Raw genomic sequence first — 22,516 nt, forward strand, 5'->3', positions numbered from 1 at the left:
GTGTGGTTGAGTTCAAGGTAAACAGTAAGATCTCAAGGAGTTTTCCTATTATAGGATGCTGGGACGAGAAGAAGATGTACGAAAGGGTTGATTATGAGGCTGCACAGGGGAGGGTTTGGACATGGTAGGGTGGTTGCTCGCATAGCCATGCCGAATGAGCAACCCACCGATGCAACAAAATGTGCAGCCAACACCACCACAAACTGGAGATGACCTTCCAACTGAGCATGCTCCAATTACACAAAACCTGGCGTCATGTTTGAGGAAGGTTGCTGCCGCTGCCGAAGAAATTGGCACAAGGGGCTAAATATCTGAATGAGATGCACCAGATAAACGCCATGGAACTTGTACAGTCTGCGTTTGAGCCCTTGGCCACGGTGCTAAACTCCAATGCAATCCTGAGGGAAGGCTTACAGCGGAGTCTGGACCAAAACAAAAGCAGCAGCCCAGAGGAGTGGCATTAACCCCCACACGGAAGCACCACCCAAGCGAAAGGCAACACCCTTCCTACCAACAACCATGCCAACACCAATCCAACGGCCCCATCGAACAAGAACACATTCACCCCCTCCACCGAAACGAAGACAAAAGCCAACCACCCACCAACGGCCCCATCCAACAAGAGCTCACTTTCTCCCAACATCCAAAAAAATATCAACGCAGACAACCAAGCCAAATCCAACACCCATCCTCTAAACACCCTAGACCACACACAACCCACCCTCACACCAACACCCCAATCCCACAAGAACCCCCTTCCACTCAAAACAGTTACCCAAACCCCAGCCCCACCCCCTCCAATGGCACAAGCCAACGCCAACCCCCTTCCTCAAATCATAACCACAACCACTCCAGTGGCACAAGCCAAAGCCAACCCCATTCCTCCACTCAAAACCACACCCCCTCCAATGTCACAAGCCAAGCCCAAAACAAACCCCATTCCTCCACTCAAAACCATACCCCCTCCAATGTCACAAGCCAAAGCAAACCCCATTCCTCCAATCATAACCACACCCACTCCAATGGCACAAGCCAAGCCCAAAACCAACCCCATTCCTCCACTCAAAACCACACCCCCTCCATTGGCACAAGACAAGCCTAAAGCAAACCCCATTCCTCCAATCATAACCACACCCACTCCAATGGCACAAGCCAAGCCCAAAACCAACCCCATTCCTCCACTCAAAACCACACCCCCTCCATTGGCACAAGACAAGCCTAAAGCAAACCCCATTCCTCCAATCATAACCACACCCACTCCAATGGCACAAGACAAGCCCAAAGCAAACCCCATTCCTCCACTCAAAACCACAACCCCTCCAATGGCACAAGCCCAAACCAAAGCCAACCCAATTACTCCCAAAACAGAAACCAACACGAACCCCAGCACTACAACCACCCCAGCCTTGCCTCCTACCCTAATTATCCAAAAAAATGAGGAAGCAGGACCTTCAAAGGCCTTAACTGTCCAAAGAAAAGCCCACGAAATTTGAAAACTGATTGGTTAACCGATGTCATCAAACCGAAACCAACAAAAACTCCCCTTCTTTGGCGATAGTTAAAAAGGAACCTGAAGAATGCATCTCCAGTCTACCACAGCCACTTCAAAACCGCCTCGTCATTGGAGACAGTGAAGAATGAACCTGAAGAAGGCATCTCCAGTCTACTAACGCCATTTCACACCGCCTATTCTTTGGAGATAGTAATGAATGAACCGGAAGAAGGCATCTCCAGTGTACTACCGCCACTTCAAACTGGCTCTTCTCGTCCAAACATGCGAACGACAGAATGGGTTTAAAACATTGGAATTGCCTACAGCTTTGAAAACACCACAATTCAATAAAATGTTTAGGGATGACAAGAAACTAACAAACTTTCAGAAGATTTTTGTGGGTTTCGTATTTGCTGGAGGACTTGATCCAAGGTAATGTTTGCTGCAAATGCTTAATTATTCATAAAAAATAGGAATTGCACACCATCTTGAAATATGTTTTGCTGTTTCCATGCAGTGAAATGTTATTTATTTCGGAACACCTATGTCTACACGTGACGCGCGGGGACATGCTCACAATGGCTAATGAAACCTGGGTAGACAGTATGATTATTGATGTTTGGTCATACATTTTGCACAACCTTTGTAGGAAAAATGTCAAATCTCGTTACAAGAAGATTTTCTACACAACCGTGCTCACCGTAAGTTGTACTAGCACTGTTATTTATCAATTATGTTATTCTTGTGAGACTAAAGACTGCTGTAAACAGATTTTTCGTGAAGGTGGGATAACTACGCGAGAAAAATTCAATGACAGGTTCTGTCTAGAAGGTCGTGCTTTCCAAATTTCAAAAAAGGACCTCTGGGAAGTGACCTCGTAAGTACATCTTTGGCTGTCATACCTTATAATATCATTTACCACTCAGTTCAAATCTAATCTTTTCTAATTCTATCCACAGTTGTTTTTCCCAATCATTGATGACAGACATTTCTACCTTGTTTGCTATAACTTCATACAAAGGCAATTTCAAGTAATTGATAACCGCGAGTCACCTATGCAATCGCCCTTTGAAAGAAGATATAAGAATGCACAAATCTTGGTATGACACTACCCTTAAAATTTAAAACAGTTCAATTTTGGAATTCTAGTAGCACTAAAATACATTACATAATGTTGTTTGTAATGATGTATCAGGATGACTACATTCAACAATATATGAACGACGTAGACCCCGTTCTTGCTAAAAAGTATGGCGGTTTGGAAAAGACATGTCTGAAATTGCCATGGCAGGATTCAAAGAATTACACTGACTGCGGCATTTATTGCATGAGACACATGGAGACGTATGAAGGTGAGGTGAAGGGGTGGAAAACTGGCTTTGGAGTTAAAAGAAATGTAAGGAACCAAATAAGGACATTGAGGATGGAATACTGTTGGCGTGTCATTGGCTCGGAGCTCAACAAGGCCAGGAGCGAGGTCTACAATTCCTGCCGTAAATGGATAAGTCAATGATTTAGGAACTGTATACATATTGTGTAATTAAATTTTACAAATAATTTTAGTTCACATGAGTACAATAATGTACTCATAGACAGATGGGGTAATTAAACTATTCCTATAATTGTAATGATTTATTGTTACAATAAAGAATATGTTGTGTAATTTCAATTCTAAAAAATTGTTACTTCACATCCTCACACTTAGGAACGTGTTTACATGAAGTGTTTTTTTTATGAAATTTGATTTTCAAATACTTGTTCAATTATGTGTTAAATGAATAAATTAAGTGAAATAAACATGAGCCGCATAAATATTCGCTTCAAACACCTTCTCTTCATAAAATATGTATGTGAAGCCTCTAATTTCATGAAAGAAATATGAAGAGAATAAATATTCGCCTCTAATACATTTTGTCGATGAAGCGAATACATATTCGCCTCACGTTACTGATAATGTAAAGCCACCATCTCATCCATGAGAAGCGGGATGACTTGTCATGTCCACTGCACTTACCACGACATGTAAATACCAGTTTCAACATAAAGATCAATTTCATCAGACAAAGATGGTTTAGGTTCAAGCGAAAACATCTTCGCCTCAGTATTATGTTTCATTTTCTCAATTTGCAACTAAAAGGATACTTAATATTAGTTGACTTGGGGCGAATAAATATTCGATTCATATAGGTGTTTGTAATTTTTTAGAAATGAATTAGTGTGGTCATTCATTTGGTATTTCATAAAACTTCGCATGCATACATTCGACCTTATACTTTGTTTCAAATCCAACGTACATACAATACTATATACATATCAGATTTCACATGAAACTGGAATTCGATAGTTGAGATGACAAAAGAACAGTGAACGGAGTATTGGCGTCCATGCTGAAACTTTCGTCCCATTGTTGAGGAGTTGAGAACTGAGGAGTTGTCGTTGGCATTGCAATTGATGGCTGGAAAGGAAGATCAAATTTATTTAAAAGTATGTTATTATATGAATATTAATAACACAATTATTAGTAAAGAAGGGTAAGTCAGCAATTTCATACCGGAATATGTGATTCACTAGTTATTCTTGTTGATTTTCGTTTTCTTGAGTTCTTCTCCAGTCCACCTTTCCTTCTCTTACCCGACTTTGTTGGCTTCTTAGTTTTCATTCCTTTTGCTTGCACAGGGGCACCCTCGGCCGAACGTGATAAACCGGTTGGTGGAGTTTGCATATTTAAACTCTCCTGCAATTTTTTATCCACAAACGTGCACTGGCTCAGCATGATTTCTTTGACATGATTGTAAGTGTCATCTCTTTCGGCTGCCTTGTTAAATAAATGCATGGACAACCCACACAAATCTCTGTATCTTATGTTATGAAGCTCACTCGGATCAACATTAGTACTGTCCACGGTTGGATCAGTTCCAAATATTCCATCTTTGGCTGTTCTTGTCCACCTCTTCAATATCAACGCCGGAGGAATCTTCAACACGTCAATCGTTGTGAAAATCTTTAGGATGTGAGCACACAAAATCCCTCCAAATTCAAATTTACAGCAGCTACACTCGATATTCTTATCGTCATTCTTATGAACTGTAACTGTATGAGAGCATCTCCTAGTGTGGGGTGTTACCTTGTATTTTCTGTGTGTGTCAACATCCTCTAACATTTCAACACCACAATCATGCGACATAAACCATTGTTGTTCAAAGCACTTAAAGACCTCTGGGGTGTAAACTTTGCAGGCATCCTTTAAGATCAAAACTGGATAGTTAAGACTTGGTTGGCTGGTAATTGATTTGAAATCAGCCTTCAACACATCATATCTTCTTTCATCAAGTAGTCTTTCAAAGTGTTTGAAAAATTCTAAAAACTTGTGTTTGTAGGAGCAGTACCTTTTCAACATACTGTTCATGCTCTCACTTCTCTGTGTTGTCGTCATATCAGCACAAAACATTTGTCGTCCATACACTAATGCCCACTTTCGCCTGATGCTAAACATGCGTTTCAACCAATCGTTGTTTTCAAGCCCGTAGTTTGTCAACATTTGATTCAAGCTTCAACAAACTCTATCTCTTCTTCAAAATCATATATACACGAAGAAAAAATCCTTAGAAAAATCTCTGAAATTATGGAACACCGAGCTAAGATGTATGGCTGCATTTTGAAATATGTGCCAAATACAGAGACGATGATTTGTTTCGGGCCATTGAGACGCCAAGGCCTTAGCCATGGCCGCGTCTTGATCTGTAAGAATGGTTTTTGGTTTTTTCCCATGCATAGCTTTGGTGAAAGTCTCAAACAACCAATCAAAAGTCATCGCAGTTTCATCGTATAATAGAGCTGCTCCAAAAAGAATTGATTGTTTGTGATGATTGACACCTACAAAAAGCGCAACTGGACGACCTTCATTATTCTTCTTGTATGTGGTGTCAAAACTGACCACGTCTCCGAAGTATGAATAATCGGACCGCATGTTGGAATCACACCAAAAAATATTCGTTATCAAATCGTCCGCATCAAGTTGAAAAGCATTATAAAAACCAGGATCATTGGATTGTTTGTTCTGCAAATACTCTAATACACCCCCTGTTTCCCCAAAATTACACTCTCTGGTTCTTTTCGTGCGCAGGTAATTTTTGTAATCCTCAGGAAGAAAACCTAGATTCTCCCTTCCACCGATTTGTTTAGACATTAGAGCATGTGATGACTTAGGAGGAATTCCCACGTTAGTGGCCATCTCGATATGTAAGCCTGCAACTGCAGAAATATTCCTATGGCATCTATACAGGTGAGTTTTCTTTGGACTTGCAAGAGGATGACTATGATCACTAATAAAATTTACCACTTGGAACTTTCCATTGTCTGCACGCTTTATCCTCAATTTCGCTTCACAACAGAACCGAGTCACAGAACGTCTACGTTTCACATAGACATCACGTTTGTCCTTTCCCCGTTCACCCTGTGCACTACAACAAAAAACTCTATCCAGTATTTTACCCTCCTTGTCTACATGTTTTGAACTGCGCCTTATACCAAATCCTATTAGTTTAGCGTATGCTAAGTAGAATACGTAGCCTTCTTCTTCACTCTCAAATTCTCTACCTAAAAGTGGAATTAAGTTGGATTCGATGTCCTCCAAAGGTTGGCCGTTTCCATCGAAATTCAATTGACGACGACAAGTAGCAGATTCGCTGTTCAGTTTGAACAAGTGGAAAATAAAGGTTTGTAGATTATAGGAAAATGAAAACAATATAAGCGAAGAAAGCTTCACTTCAACAGTATGAAGATTGTAATATTAGGCGAATATAGTTTCGCTTCATAAGATATTATCTCATAATATAGTAGTGAAGAGATCTTCGCTTACATGTGCACTACAAAATTTGGAGAATTTAAACAATGTTACCTTAAATCAATAATATCATTCTCGTCCATATCATTCTCGCTGATACGTATTCCTTCCTGATAATCAAAAAGAACAGAACATTTCATGTCGAGTATTCAAAAAACATAGAAAAGCTTGGGAAGAAAAGTAAAGGAGGTATAGATGACATTCAAAAACATACCATTTTATAATTTAGGAAGATGGATTGATATTATAATGAAGTCTCCGGCGAAGGAGAGGTCGATGGTAGACAATGTAGTATCACTCCGGCGAAGAAATGGTCGTACAGTAGAGAGAGAGAAGAGTACTTGTCTAAGCTAGCAGCATGGCTTGCTGCATGCAGCATTTAATGAAACGCAGGTGTTAGGTGGCGGTGAGGTGACTTGTTAAAAAAATTATTTCATTTAAATAATTAAATGACAAAAATTATTATGAAATTAAATTAATAAATCAATCAATCAATCAGTAAGCGAAGATTTCTTCACATTATTATTTTGACAATTGTTTTACAAATATTATTTTGACAGTAGTTTTAAGAAATATTAATTATTTATCAAATTTATACTTCAAGTTATACAGTATTTCTTAATGTTTCAAGATTTAGTTAAATATAAGGCTGATGTTTAAAAAACACAATTCTAAGAACAAAAAGAGAAATCTGAAATCAAATATAACATTAACAAATTGAAGAATGAAAACTATTCAAATATTCAGTAACAAATTCAACCAACACATGTCTATTACAAAAACAAAGGCTGCAAATCACAAGCAGCAATGGATTCTAGCAAGCTTGTGTGAGGAACACCAAACACATCCAAATATGTCTTCAGAGGATTCTCTGCCTCAAATACCCAAACAAGTTCATTAACATCGTGCCGAGACTTGTCGTATACAACTATAGTTTTGTCGTCCTCGGGCTCGACAAATGGATTCTCCATTTCTTTAGTTGTACCTCCTCCAGCAATTACAAACCCCATAAGATCAAGTTTGTAAGCCGGGATGAATTCCCCTGCAAATATGAAGGTGTAACTGTCGAAGAGTTTGGGCAGCTGAAAGAAAATACAATACATTATTAGTAATCATGGACAATTGAATATCATATGGAGGAGTAGGAATAAGACAAAACTTACATTGTTCAAATACCGCATTCTGCCAGCTCTTGGACCGCCCACAGTCCCATGATTATCTCGCTGCACCTCGTATGGTTCCTCGTCCACGTAACAGTTAAATCTGATTGATGATTTTATCCCTGTATAAAAGCAATAGGTGTTTTTAGTTTCATATATGTGAAAATGAATATTGAGTTAACAGTAAAGGGTTAAGAATAACAGAGTCTCACAATCAATGGTAAGGACCCAACTCCCGTTCAATATGCCCTTCAATACTTTGATAGTGCGACCGCATCCACCATTAGAATCGGTGGATGCTATGACGTGGGTAACATCGTCTCGCCACCTCATTGACACCGTGGCACCACATGTGTTAGCATATTGTTGCATCAAGTGCTGTTTAAGAACAATCATAAATATTTCAGTTAAACAGGATGAAAACTTAAACAATATGGAAAAAAAAAGGGAGAAATGTAACGAAGAGTACTATCTCTTCACTTGTTAATTGATTTGGGCATAAAATCCAGTCTTTGCCAAAGTTTTGGACGGATGCTGAGGCAGTTGCCTGCACGTGCATGAAAAAAAAAACGGTCTTTGTGAGTATGTACTAGGGTTTCAGGGAAATAATATCACAAAACACAACACTAGGTAAGTTTTCCTAAATAACATTGATTTACAGTCAAGGTGACATTTTGAGAGTAGGGTTTCCTAAAGATTAAAGAGACAACAACATCACATAACAGAATCTATTGTAGTAGTTCCATAATCCTAAATATTAAAAGTTAATAGTCAGGAATACGTACCATTGTGGAGTCGTGAAGATGTGGATTCAGGTTCAGTCGACGGGGAGCCGGTTACGAATCGCCGTGAAAAGGAGGCAGGAAGAGAGAGAGATGAATCGGGCGGAAATGATAATAAAATAATCATATTAGGGGGTATATATATTCATGTAACCGGGGCGAACATGTCTTCTTTCGAAAAGCGACTATTCATTCCATGTAACATGACACAGGGACCAGGGGCGAATAAGTGTTCTCTCGAGAAGCGACTATTCAATCCATTTTACATGGAACATGGTCTAGGCGAACAAATGTTCTTTTCCACCGAAGAGTTTAAATAAATAAAAAAAAGTAATGAATTAATTGAAGCAAATACATCTTCGCTCATGAAGGTCTCCAGCCAAAAAAAATGAAATAAAAAAAATTATGAAAAAAATCTAGCCGGTAATTGAGGCGAAGATTTGTTCGGTTGCTGCATGTCATCTTCAATTAATTGAATTAATATTTAATAAACGGAAATATAAAATCCTTGTCATTTGGGTCTTTACATAGACGGGGAAGTGTCTTTACATGGTAGTCAAGCGGTCTTCTCATGGGTGGGTAGGGGGGTTTTACATGATGTTTTTATTAGAATGAATTGAAGCAAATATATCTTCGCTCCAGAGAGTCTCGAGGCCAAAAAAATGAAAAAAAAAAAATAGGAAAAAAAAACTAGCCGGTAATTGAGGCGAAGATTTGTTCGGTTGCTGCATGTCATAATAATTTAATTGAATTAATATTTAATAAACGGAAATATAAAATCCATGTCATTTTGGTCTTCACATAGACGGGGAAGTGTCTTTACATGGTAGTCAAGCGGTCTTCTCATGGGTGGGTAGGGGGGTTTTACATGATGTTTTTATTAGAATGAATTGAAGCAAATATATCTTCGCTCCAGCGAGTCTCGAGGCAAAAAAAATGAAATAAAAAAAAAATAGGAAAAAAAAAACTAGCCGGTAATTGAGGCGAAGATTTGTTCGGTTGCTGCATGTCATAATAATTTAATTGAATTCATATTTAATAAACGGAAATATAAAATCCATGTCATTTTGGTCTTCACATAAACGGGTAAGTGTCTTTACATGGTAGGCAAGCGGTCTTTACATGGGTGGGTAGGGGGGTTTTACATGAGGTTTTTATTAAAATTAATTGAAGCAAATATATCTTCGCTCCAGCGAGTCTCGAGGCAAAAAAAAATTAAATAAAAAAAGTAAATAAAAATTCCTAGAAAATAAAAGATTGAATTACTTGAAGCGAATATTATATCGCTGCCTGTGTTATTTAATAAATTAAATTAATATATAATAAACGTAAATATAATATGCATGTCAATTCGGTCATTACATGGACGTGTTAGTGTATTTTCATGAACGGCAGACGGTCTTCTCATGGTTGGGTATGGGGGGTTTACATGAGGGTCATTTCAATGGGCGTGTAGATCAGAGCGAAGATATCTTATCTGGGTATTATCTGAATATTATATTATTTCCTGGCGTTAACGGGCGCTTCCGTTAACGGCGTCTTGTGTGAACCCGGGCCTAAACCCGGATTCCGGATTCTCCCTCCCTCCGTCTCCTGCCCAGATTTATTTATTATTAAATTAATAATGCTGCAATCTGATTGGTCCGCCACAGGGGAACACGGCAATCGGTAGCAGAAGATCTGAACTGGTTTTTATGATGTTGGTTTGTTTGTTGTTGAGTATTTTGATTTATATTTTATTTGTTATTTTTCAAATGGTTAATTTTGAAATGTTTTATTTTTTTTATTATTATTATTTTAGATCTTTTATAAAAAAAAATAACTATATTTTAAATAATAATAATATATAAGTAATTTTATTTTTAAAAGTAAACTCTTAAAAGATTAAACAATTACATGTCTGTTTATTGAGTGGCTTGTGAGGTTCTCCACCCTAATGTATCGAATCGAACAGAGTATCAATGTCGATCAGATTTTGTCGGCTTGATTTTAAGGATACACAGGATTTGAATGTTTGGAAAATTTGGGCTGATTTTTCTAAATAAAGATTTTTATGAAAAAGTTATTGGGCTAACCCATCATGTATATCAGTATATGTAATATTTTGTTTGAATTTTAAGCTTTCAATTTAAAATGGGTTTTAAGAGACAAGGCCCTTTATGTAGCTCTCAAATTAATCTTTTACCTCCATAAAATATTTATTTATCTCAATTAAATAAATAAATCATTTTATTCTTTGAAAAATTAATGGACAAGAGAATAAGGGAAAAGTAGTATAGAATCTATTTTGGGCCTTTCATGCTTCATTATGCCGATTTAACAGATTTGATACTTCATTGCCCAATTCAACTTAAATTGTTTTAATTAAAAATAAAATATCATATTCTAATGGTTACAAAATATCTTTAATGATGTCACTTGCTACTACATGTTTTTTTTGAATAAAATTAATTTTATCATTATCATAACATAATGACGACGAGTTATCTCTTTTTATATATGGTTCAATAAATTAAACAAATATAAAAATATTGTGCCAGATCGGAAACATTTCTAGTTGGAGCTCTCGTTATGAATTTGATTGTGAAATCAGCAATTTTTTGGATCGCATTTTTAATTATGATTGGATGCACAGTTTTTTTTAATTTATAAATAGGGAACATATGTGTATTATTTAATTTATAAACATAATGAAAATCTAGAGAAAGAGATGGAAGTGATCATAGAGGGATTTTTCAAAATAAAAACACATTTACAATATATGCTTTATGTAATAAGGGTGTCACAACTCACAACCAATTTTTAGTTTCACTTTAAAAGTATAAACTATTAATTTTATATTTTCATTATTTACTTATATAATTTTATAAATGGTGAAATGTGTATGTATGAGTCAAAAAGCTGGACATTGATTTAAAAGATTCTTTCTAACCACTTAAATACAATTGACTGACTTTAATTTTAAATAAAATATTTATAATTCTAACAAAAAAAACAAAGAAGAAGAAAAATATGTATTTATAAAAGTGATTATGAAAATTTGTCAAATTCTAAAAGAAAAAAAGCAACCACCTCTTTCTTTCACTAATGTCAACACGCTCAATTGAATGGGACGATTCAGATGATCATCACAATATTCACATATTATTTGTTAATCTTTAAAATATGTTTCACATTTATTTAGCTCAACTTATTATCTATTATCTAATTGTTCACATAATACATAAAGAGAAAAATATGTTAGATTCTTTTATTGGATCTAATTGTTTCAATTACTTGTTCATAACAACAATTGTTCGTTTATTTGTTATATAACAACTTATTTGAGATCACAATTTAGTCACTTTACAATATCTAAATCAAACTAAGTGGTTTGTCAACTCTCAAATAAAGACTATATATTTTGACGCCTTTAATGTGTTGAGATTCTTGTGATAATTTGTAATCACTTCTTTCAATTAGTTATATCACATTAATCTTTTCGAGGAGTTTCATTGAATAAACCAGTTAAGTTGGTCAAAAAATTCATTAATCTTCTTGAAAATCTTCATACTCATTAATTTTATTTTAAAATTTATTAGTCATTGTTAACAATTTGTGTTTGATTGTTTTTTAATAAGTTTTCTTTTATTTTTTATAAAGATTTTGTCATTAAACTCAAACTAATTTTCATTTATATCATTTTGTATAAATCATTTAAAAATAAAATAAAATTATATCACATATCTTCAACATCCCGGTTTAATAACTTAAATGCATTTGCTTGTGACATTGTTATTAGATTTATTTGGTGTTTGGGCATTTGATAAATATACATATAATAATTTTGTTTTTGTAGTAGAATCAAATTTAAAAGAAAATCGTTTAATAATTTGGACGACGATTAGTTAAACATAATAGTTGAAACTTGAAAAAAAAAAAAGGTTCTTTTCCCCATAAATTTCTCGCTAACAAACAAATTGTGAATAAATAAAAAAATTGTTATAAAATAGAATAGAGAGGCCCACCATATATAATAATAAATAGAGAAAATTAAATTACGTACTAATCACGCACGATAATGATATGTCATTGCTAGCTAGGCTATAGCCTATAAGCTATGTCCTAAACCAATTGTAGGCAAGAAAAACACCTTAATAATTAATTTCCATGTTTCATCTTCCTCATGTTTGATCTGTAAATAAATGGAATTAGAGAAGAAGAAGAAGAAGAACCCTAAAACCGATTGCTGCTGCATGTGTGGAGATTATGGTCTCTCTTCTGAACTCGTTAACTGCCAAACCTGCCAATTCAGATCTCAACACAGGTTCATAGTAATTAATTGTAATTTAATCAATCAAAGTTATGATCTTTTCTCGTTTTTATCATCTGGGTATATATATTATGTTAATTAAAATCATCACCTTTTTAATTAGTTATTGCAGCAATGTTTACCCAAAGGCAGAGTCATACAGAATCTGCAATTGGTGTTTGGTTCAAGAACTTGATGACAAGGCCAAACACAAGACCCAGAAATCCCCAGATTCGATGAAGAAGAAGAAGAACAGACGTAATGATCAAGATCATGACCGAGTCAATAATATGATAGAAGAGATCAAGAAGAAGAAGAAGGAGAATGAGGATTTTGATCATGATGTGGGTCGTGGACGTGAAATTAGTGGTAGTGATTTTGATCAGGCCATACAGAAATCGAGTCCGCCGGCCGGCAGAGATAGAGACGCCGTCGCGGTCGGGTGTGGTGACGGTGGGGTCAAGAGTCGGTTGAGTAGGAAAGCGCAGATGAATGTCTCTTCAAATAAGGGTGGGGTCAGAAAGATAGTGAGAAGGTACAAGCTCTTGGTTGAAGTCTCGGCCTCAAACTTACAAATTTAATAATAATAACGTGTTTTTTGGTATGAAAACAAATGTTTATATTATTAGGGGGTGTTTTTTTTATTCAGGTGAATAATAATGTGTTGATTTTCAGAAGTTATAAAATGTTTTTATAAGAAGATATAAAATGTATTAATATATAATAATAAAATAAAAAATAATAATTAAAAATAGATAATATTTTAATATTTTAATATTTTATTAAAGACTGATTTAATAGATGAAATTGAAAATTAAAAAATTATTTTATCAAAAAATAAGTATTTTAATTTTAAATTTAAATATATATATATATATATTATTTTATTTGATGAAATAAAATAAAATAAGTCATTTCGATTTCAAAATGTTTAATGGATGTTTGGTAAGTAAATAAAATGAAGTATTTTGATTAATGATTTTAACTACCAGATATATTGATTATTTGATACTCATTAATTATTTATTTTTTTCTAAATTTATTTAAATCTTAGGTCTATTTTTTTTCACATTATTTTTATTTTTCTATTTTTACTCCATCTCGTAATTATAATTATAATATTATATATATTTTTATTTTTATAATTAAAATAATAATAAATTTTAATGTATTCATTAAAAGAAATAATTTCAATTATTTAAATAATATTAATAATTATTTAAAATATAATTAATAAATAAAATTTTAATAATAAATATAATAACTAATAATATTTTTATATAACTAATTTTAAATATTATATATTAATAATAAAATTTTAAAAAATTAATTAAAATATAAAATATTAAACTAAAAATAAAATAACAATTTTATATAAAAAAATTATTTAAAAAATATTAAAAAAAGTTAAATATAAAACATTTAAATAAACATATTATTAAAAAAATTATATCATGTTATATATTATTAAATAAAACATTATATTTAACCAAAAATTGTGTATCCACTATTAATATATAACATTTTAAAAGAATTTTTATTATATTATTTATGTTTAATAGATAATATTTTTTATAATTAATAAAAATTTAGAATATTCAACTTTTTTTTATTATAATTATTTATTTTTTTGAAAAAATATAATTAATATGAAAAAATATTAAATGTTTATATTTTATTAAATTATTACAAACTTAAATATTTTATATATTTTAAATAATTATAATATAAAAATAAAAATATTTTATACTAATTTTACTAGTCAATGAAAATAAAAATGAGATAAAAATAAAATATAATAAAAAATAAAATTGAGATATTAATACTAGTTTTACTAGTTATTGGAAATGAAAATGATTAATAGTGCTAACAAAACATTATACTTTTATTAATTATATTCTCATTCTCTTAATTAAACCAAGTACTCTTAAGTGATTTATAATGATTGGTTGAAAAAAATCTGATATAAATTTTTAATAAAAGATTCGAAATTAAATTAACCTATGATTAAAAGGGTTAAATATTAATTAAATTACAAATTTATAACCGTTAGAGACTTAGAGGTTAGATTGTAATTGAATTATGATACTGTCTTGTTTGGTTAATAATTATTGGCCGGAATCTTCTTGCTCTCCCATTGTGATTCATGTCGATATTTTATGTGATGAAATTATTTGGATTTATCTTATCCCAAACTAAACAATAATAACATGCTCTAATGGTTGGGTTTTCATTGTGAATTGTGATCAATATGTCTAGTTTGGTTATTTTGTTAGGATTTTTGTTGGATTTTTAAAAAGTAGTGTTCATGAAATAAAAATATTGTATTTGATTTTTTAAATTAAATTATTATAATGTTTATTTTACTTAAAAAAAAAATTATTTTAAAATAAAAATAGAAATGTGTATTAATTTGGTTCGTTTGTTTGATTAATTAAATAACTAGATTGTTGAGAAGAAATAAGAGTTAGATTTCTTTTTTAAAATTTAGAAAATTAATTTTAAATTCATAAACTTGTTTTTATTTTTTATTTGAATTGGGTCAAGATAAAAAAAAAGTTACATTTTTTATTTATTTTTTTGTTGTAAGTGGGGACCTTGAAGAATCAATCCCTGCCAAACACGGCACAACCGTTGTAACTTTGTTGGTGACGTGGTCAATCTTCTTCCAATGGCCACTTGGAGTTTGTTTGATGCCGATTATTTAAGTATGGACATCTCTTAAGTATGGAGTCCCATCAAACTTTATATTTATATTTTATTTTTATATTGTCAAAATATAAAGTGAATATATTTTTTAAATTATAGCGGTTTGGATTTGAGTCAAAATTATAACTCATTTTGAAATGTATAAAATATTTTTAGTATATACAATAATAATATAAAATATAATAATTTAAAATAAAGAATATTTTAATATTTTTTTTAATGAATTTAGTGATACGAATAGAAAAAATTGAGAGTGAAATGATGTTTTTAGAATTTGTGTTATTTAAATAATTAAAACTGAATATCAAAATAATAATATTTATTAGATGAAAGTGTGATAAATTTTTTAACTTAATTTAAAAATTTATAAAAAAAATTACATTTTTTATTCATTTTTCACCTAACATCATCTAAATTAATTTACTTTAATAATTTTAGAAAACAATTAAATTGAATTTTTTAAATAATTTATTGATTATTGAAATAAGTGAAGATCAAACAAGACCTAGTTGAGTAGTACAAATAAAAATGTTACTGACATCCTCACATGACTCATGATGAGTAGTTTCTTTATGACTCGTTTGGATCGTAGAATGCCATATCTGTCATTTTTTATTTAATTTTTTAAAAGTGCCATATCTGTCCAATCCACCCATATATGAGTAACGGATACATCTTTTTCAACACTATTAATAGACTACAAAAGTAATGTGAATGTTTTGACAATGTTAGATCCAGGGCTATGTTTTTTACTCACAGTTTTTTTTTTTCATTTTTTTTTGTATTTCTACTACAAATTAATACATGTGAACTGTTAATATTGAAAGACAAAATAGCCCCACTAGTGACCTTGTTTGTCTTGTAGCTTGTTTGATCTTGGTTTTTATTTTTTATTTTTGTAAATACTTTGTTTGATAGAATGTAACTTATTTGAGATTTTTTTCAATTGGTTTACTCACTACTATTGATTTTATTATTAAAATAATAATAATAATGATGTAATAAGAGAATTTATTTGAATTTATAATATATACCATGGACTATCTTGTTTGAAAAGATGAACTAATATTGATTTTATTGTTAAAATAATAATGATGTAATAAGAGAATTTATTTAAACTTATAATATAAACCATGGGACTATCTTGTTTGAAAAGATGAAATATAAGTTTCAAGCAAATAATAGTAATTAATAAAATTAAATATTTTAATAAGTAATCTATCAAGTTCTTGATCATGCAGGGTTGTAATTAGCTGTTGTAATTACATATATTTTTTTATTTAAATATATTTTTTAAATCTAAGAAACTAACATGACACATGATAATCATATCTTTTACTTAAAATCGTTTGAGTGAAAATAATTTGTACAAATGATAAAATACATACATATTCATGTACCAAATAAATACAAAAGTTAAGAAACTCAAATTGTATCAAACACAAAATTTTGAAAAACAAATCATAAAAATAAAATTGTTGTAAGGTTTTAAAATCATGAAATAAGGTTGTTGTGAGGATTCAAGACCGTGGCATAAAATTTTCAGTTCGAATTTTTATTAGTTCAAATAGATAATCGTAAACATTGTCATTTGAAAACATGATTAATCTTATGGATTATGTAAGAAGTTTCAAATTGATCACAAATCTTTTAATTTGGAATTTGATATGAGCTTTTTGTAATGTTATTTATTTTGAGCATGTTTTAGCATATTAAATTCGTAACCAATTTCATGATTTATTTTTGTCCGTGTTTCATCACTTCCCATGCCAATTAACCTATAATGAATAAAGGTGGAAAAATGTCAGGGTCTTCAATAATCCGACCCGGAGATAAAGTGGTGTCGTGGAAGTTAACCTACCCATCAGGTCATGGGTTTACCAACTCGGGTTTTTCTTTTGACCCGTCCAAGACTCAACACATTTTTTTTTTCTTTCTTTTGGTAACATATAATTTCTTACATTATTAATACTTATATTGCTATAATTATGACTAACAATGATTTAAAAGATAATCCATAATAAATAACCACATCCCATTGTATTGTAGTAATGGTTAAGCCAATCCATACAAAATAAAAAGACAAATTAATGTACTGACCATGGTTTAAATATGGACCATATATGAGTAATGATAACAATTTAAAACCTTCCGCATAATCAATCCGAATAAATTGTTATAGTTTTTCCCGCTTTGATCAAGGAATATAGAAAACCCAAAATATGTTCTCCACACCTATTCTTTGTTAAAATAATTAATATATATACTTATTTAATGTAATATCATTATTTTTTTACAGTAAAAAAAAAACTCTCTCTGAAAAAATGTGGTTTTTATTTAAATTTCTTGTCATTGATGGGGACAATAGATTCGGGACTGAAATGGTAAGATTCCACAAATTGAACATTAATATCCCTAAGAGCCATATAGACAATATATAATAAATGGACCATATATGTTTATTTTTTTAAAAAGCTAGTGAATTATTAGAAAAGAAACAAGTTAACTAAAATACTCAAATGGGTCTGATCGGACACCCGACTCGACCCGAGATAAAATTTAACATACAACCCGATCCAAGTAGAATGGCCCCCCCACTGCTCTATGATTAATAATGGCTCAGAATTTATTGTGGTGGAAGAGAACCAGTAAATGAATGGAGAGAGACCCACATGTTGGATGGGGAAGAGAATAAAAGCAACACCAAACCAAAGTCATGATTTATCCGACAGCTCCCTCTCTCGACCGCTCTTTCCCCAACATCCATTCTTCCTTCTTCTTCCTCTTCCTTCTTCTACCTCCCTCCCTCCCTCCCTCTACATCTAAGATCGAATTTACTTACCTTCCTATTTTGGAAATTATATTATATTAACAAATCATGTTCTTCTAAGTAAGTCTATATATATGTAATAGCTAGCTAGCTAATTAGGTCATTGATTTATAATCAGATGAGCCTTAATTAAAATCATTTTCTCTAAAAGATCAAAATGTAGCAATGTTATATATGATCATGCAACTACTTATAATTAATTAGCTAGCTAGCTTAGCTAGAGAAGATTAAAAGACAGTATGTAAGCCGCGCATCATTGTCTGCTAGCTGCAATCATTAACCCACAGAAACATGACACAAGACCGATCGAGAAGAATCGAATCCTCGATTTGTGTGTAATTCATGACTCATGTGATCAGAGAGAAAGAGAGAGATAAGATAAATATATAGTATAAATATTGTCGACAGATGTTAATAATTAGAGCATCGATCCAGTAATTAATTAATTCATTCTTTCTTTGCATGACTAACACGTTTACTTTGAACATTTAACACATCATCAATCGATTGATCATTCAATCAAGAACTTCTAATGTTAATTAGTTAGTTTAGATAGAGAAAGAGAGATCATCAACTAAAGGGTTTTAAATAATTAGGTCCTTCTCAGTTTCATGATCTTATGCTAACTATATATAGCTGAATTCTAGAGAAAAGAATTAATGCATCTACACAATTCATTATGATAAACTATAATTAAAGCTTATAAGATAATGAGAGATCGAGTTTCAAGTTAAATGGAGCAATTGAAATCGCCTTCATTTGTCTTACACTCAATATTACAACACTACTACAACACAGCCACCAAACAATAATAATCAAACCCCAAATAGTGTAGTAGAATAATTACTAAACAAAAACCCTAACTAATTAACTAACTAAATAATCCAACATCAATCAATTTCTAGTGAGAGAAGATTAAATTAGGGCTTTTTACCAATAGTATGCTTGTTGTTATGCATCCATACCTTCAACACTTGACGCTTCACTCCCATCTCCTCACAAAACTGTTCAACCGCAGCTTCATCATGCTTCTGAATTCTCCACCCAACCCTCTCCGCAAATCCCAGCATCCTATCCTTCTGTTCTTGACTAAATTTCGTCCTAAACCGCTTCTTCGATCCACCAATTCCCCCTCCTCCACCGCCGCCTCCGCTACTGCTTGGATTCGACATGTCCTCATCATCCCTAGACGTCGACGAAGGCGGCAGCGCCAGTGGCGGCCGAGACTGCTGCGGCGTCACGTGCAAATACCCAGACGGTGCTGCAGCTGTTCGGTAGTAAGGGATGTGGTGATGGTGATGGAGGTGAGATGGAGGCGGACCATGGTGGTGATGATAATGAAACCCTTGCCCACCGCCACCACCACCGCCGCCGATGCCGATTCCAGCGCTAACGGAGTCGGGTTCTTTTCGATGGAAATTACGGTGGCAATTGCAAGCGGCGCAACTCAACGCATCTAGTGTTCCTTCTTCACCTGAGGCTATGAACTCTCCACAACCGTCGACGGCGTGACCGCCGATGCCGACGGCGTGGTTTTTGAGACACTCTCTGTACCTGTAACTGATGCCGGTTTTTCTAGATGCAGTAGTACTACCGTCTCCTACTTCCGGTTCGTAATTTGGGTTACCCGTTTCCTCTTGATCATGCTCATCGAATTCCATCTTCTCCTTCTCCTTCTCCTCTCTCGTTTTGAGTTTCCTTTTCTCTCTCTAGAGAAATCAAAGAGAGAGAGAGAGATCTACATCCGCTTGCAGCAGATCGACAAAGCAACACCGCCACCGCCGATAATAAGCTTGGATTTACTCGTAAATAATAATATTATACAACGAAATTACTGTAAAAAATAAACAAACTAGGCCCCATTAGATATGTACTAGCAAATTTGATGATAACTTCATTTGTTATTTTAAATTTAATCTAATATCTTAACATTTTAATTATGTATAAACTTTTCTTTTAGTAATAAAAAGGTTCAAACTATTTTAATTAATTTTATTTTAATTAATTAAAAAAATAGAGTATGTAAATTAAGGTTGATAAGAAAGAAAAGATAAGAAAGGGAGAGAGAGGGGTAGGGTGTGGTCATGAAAAATCAAAATTCACCGAGTCCCACCTGTAAAATAGATAAAATAAATAATAGGAATTAATTTTAGAATTGAAAAAGGGTGAGGTTTATAATATGCTTTCACTTGGGATGTTTTGACATGCTTCCACTTGTCTGCAAATGTTTCTCTATCAACATGCATTTGTCTTGTTCCCTAAATTATGGGCCAAGTTTTTCACTACTTTCTCCCGCTGGTTAATTAATCATCACTCATTATCAGTAATTAATCTTTCCCTTGCTCCCTTACTTCACACCATTCACTGTTACATATCCATCCTTCTTATTATTTTTACGATATTTGTACCGTGTAAATTAAAAATTGAACTCGCAATATTTAACTTTTATCTCCGTTTTAGAGTGTATCTTTAATAAACCTAATTATTTGTTATTTATTGTCATTAATTTAAGTATATATCTCAACACATTAACTATGGTTGGAAGTCAACCTTGTTACACACCAAAAAAATAAAAAAATAAAATCAATTCAATGACTTAACAATATAGAATAAAGAAATTATTTAAGTGTGAAATTGTGCTAATTTAAAAAAAAAACAAAACACTATAAGTGGTTGACAGGTGGATTTGTTTGTTTGTCATAAAATAGGGTGACTTATTATATCTTTTTCATTTATAAAAACTTTAAGGTCAATTTATATATAACTTTGAAGTTTAGGATTCTATTTTAGTTTTAAAGTGAAAGTTCAATAGTCTATTATTATAATTTAATTTTGAGATTGAAATTGTTCTTATTTTAGTTAAAGGACAAAAGATGAGGGATGTGATGAAATTTTGCTTTTCAGTGAGCACGAGAAAGGAAACATTTTGTGGCCTGTTTGGTCAATAAAATTGACGTAAGAGGACTCTGCCAAAAGGAGTGGTGTCTTGGGACTGGAACCCTAATAACTAAACCTCCCTTCTTTTTTTTTCTTTTCTTCTTTATTTAACTGCTTAAAATAATTCACTTATATCATCAATCAATCAATAATATTTATTTAGTCCTATTTCAAAACAATAACTTTCTCATTATTTATATCACAAATTAATATAACAAAATTATCAAGGTTAAGAAAATTGTGAATATATATCTGAATTATTATCACGTGACTTTTTAGTTCATTTGAAATTATAGTTTAGAAATATATAGTTTTTTTTATAATCATAATCCAAATAAAATTTAAATTAATGCCAAAACAATCCAATAGTTGTAAATTTGTTCAGTTGGTTTGAGATATTTATTTGTCTAAAAAGATATTAAAAGTATAAATATATAATAATTTTAAAAAATAGTGCTTAATTTTTTTTGTATGATTTGATTAATTACAAAATAAAATAATATCTTAAATTATATATAATATATTAAATTATATGAGATTAATTTGAAAGTACTTAATCCTATGTTTTATTTTTTTATCACATCAATTGCTCACATGAGTGCGAGACTTGACATATCACCATTTAAAAAATGATATTATTAATTGATTCTTGACAACATTGAGATTGATTTAAAGTAAAAAAAAGGTTGAGTTTTAATACAAAATTTAAATAAAAAAAAACATGATAAGCATCATCATCATCTATGTTAAATTAAAGATGGACATTTTGATTCATTTATTTGTTTATTATTGATAGATATTGATGGAGTTACTCGGGACCCATTTTGTTTGTAAATGTGATCTAATGTCTACTTAAAAATATATATTCTTAACAAAGAGAATGCCTATTATATTTACAAACAATTCAATGTATTGAAATTTTATATTGTAATAATAATAATGTATTATATTCAGGTCGGCCAAAAGTTTTGAGTGCTCTGTGCGAAAAAATTATTATTATTTTTTATTAATATTAAAATTTATTCAAATCTTGTAGAATAACTTTTTATGTTTGTTTTTTGTTTAGCGGCTGTCTAGCTCCCTTGTCATAAAGCCGGACTTAATATCTTGATAACTCAATAATCTTTTTTCATTATTTTTAAAATTTTAAATAAAATAAATATAAGTAAGAGGAAAATATAACATTAAAATATATATTAATATATATATATATATATATATATATATTTTTTAATATAGAAAATTAACTTGACACTATATATTCATGACTCTTATTTCCATTTAAAGACGTTATAGGTATAATAGATCATGTAACTTTTAAATAACCCTGGTCACCTTCAAATTTTATTATTTTGTTTATAATTAAATGATAGACCTAGAAAATTATAGGAAGACCAACCATCAACCTCCAAACTTTTTATTTTGTATTTTGCAAGTTAAAAATCATGGAACAAGAGAAATAATATATTATA

At 31.9% G+C, this 22,516-nt stretch overlaps 2 protein-coding genes across 2 annotated transcripts; one reads left to right on the forward strand and one right to left on the reverse strand.

Moving 5' to 3' along the window:
* Nucleotides 1–12,417: 12,417 nt before the first annotated feature.
* On the forward strand, nt 12,418–13,206 carry LOC124945661. Its single transcript, XM_047486131.1, has 2 exons — nt 12,418–12,583; nt 12,693–13,206. The coding sequence occupies exons 1-2, from the start codon at nt 12,462–12,464 to the stop codon at nt 13,147–13,149; spliced, it is 579 nt and encodes a 192-aa protein (XP_047342087.1). The 5' UTR covers nt 12,418–12,461; the 3' UTR covers nt 13,150–13,206.
* A 5,601-nt stretch (nt 13,207–18,807) lies between these two features.
* Nucleotides 18,808–19,924, reverse strand: LOC124945660 (zinc-finger homeodomain protein 2). Its single transcript, XM_047486130.1, has one exon. The coding sequence runs from the start codon at nt 19,766–19,768 to the stop codon at nt 19,028–19,030; it is 741 nt and encodes a 246-aa protein (XP_047342086.1). The 5' UTR covers nt 19,769–19,924; the 3' UTR covers nt 18,808–19,027.
* Between the last annotated feature and the right edge of the window lie 2,592 nt (nt 19,925–22,516).

This window comes from Impatiens glandulifera, chromosome 7 (genome assembly GCF_907164915.1).
Source record: "Impatiens glandulifera chromosome 7, dImpGla2.1, whole genome shotgun sequence".
NCBI lineage: Eukaryota > Viridiplantae > Streptophyta > Magnoliopsida > Ericales > Balsaminaceae > Impatiens > Impatiens glandulifera.

Bases quoted from the DNA above. Each gene is read 5' to 3' on its own strand.
- LOC124945661 (XM_047486131.1), top strand. From the start codon at position 12,462: ATGGAATTAGAGAAGAAGAAGAAGAAGAACCCTAAAACCGATTGCTGC. The intron at 12,584-12,692 runs GTTCATAGTAAT...CTTTTTAATTAG, and splicing joins CAATTCAGATCTCAACACAG to TTATTGCAGCAATGTTTACC.
- LOC124945660 (XM_047486130.1), bottom strand. From the start codon at position 19,768: ATGGAATTCGATGAGCATGATCAAGAGGAAACGGGTAACCCAAATTAC.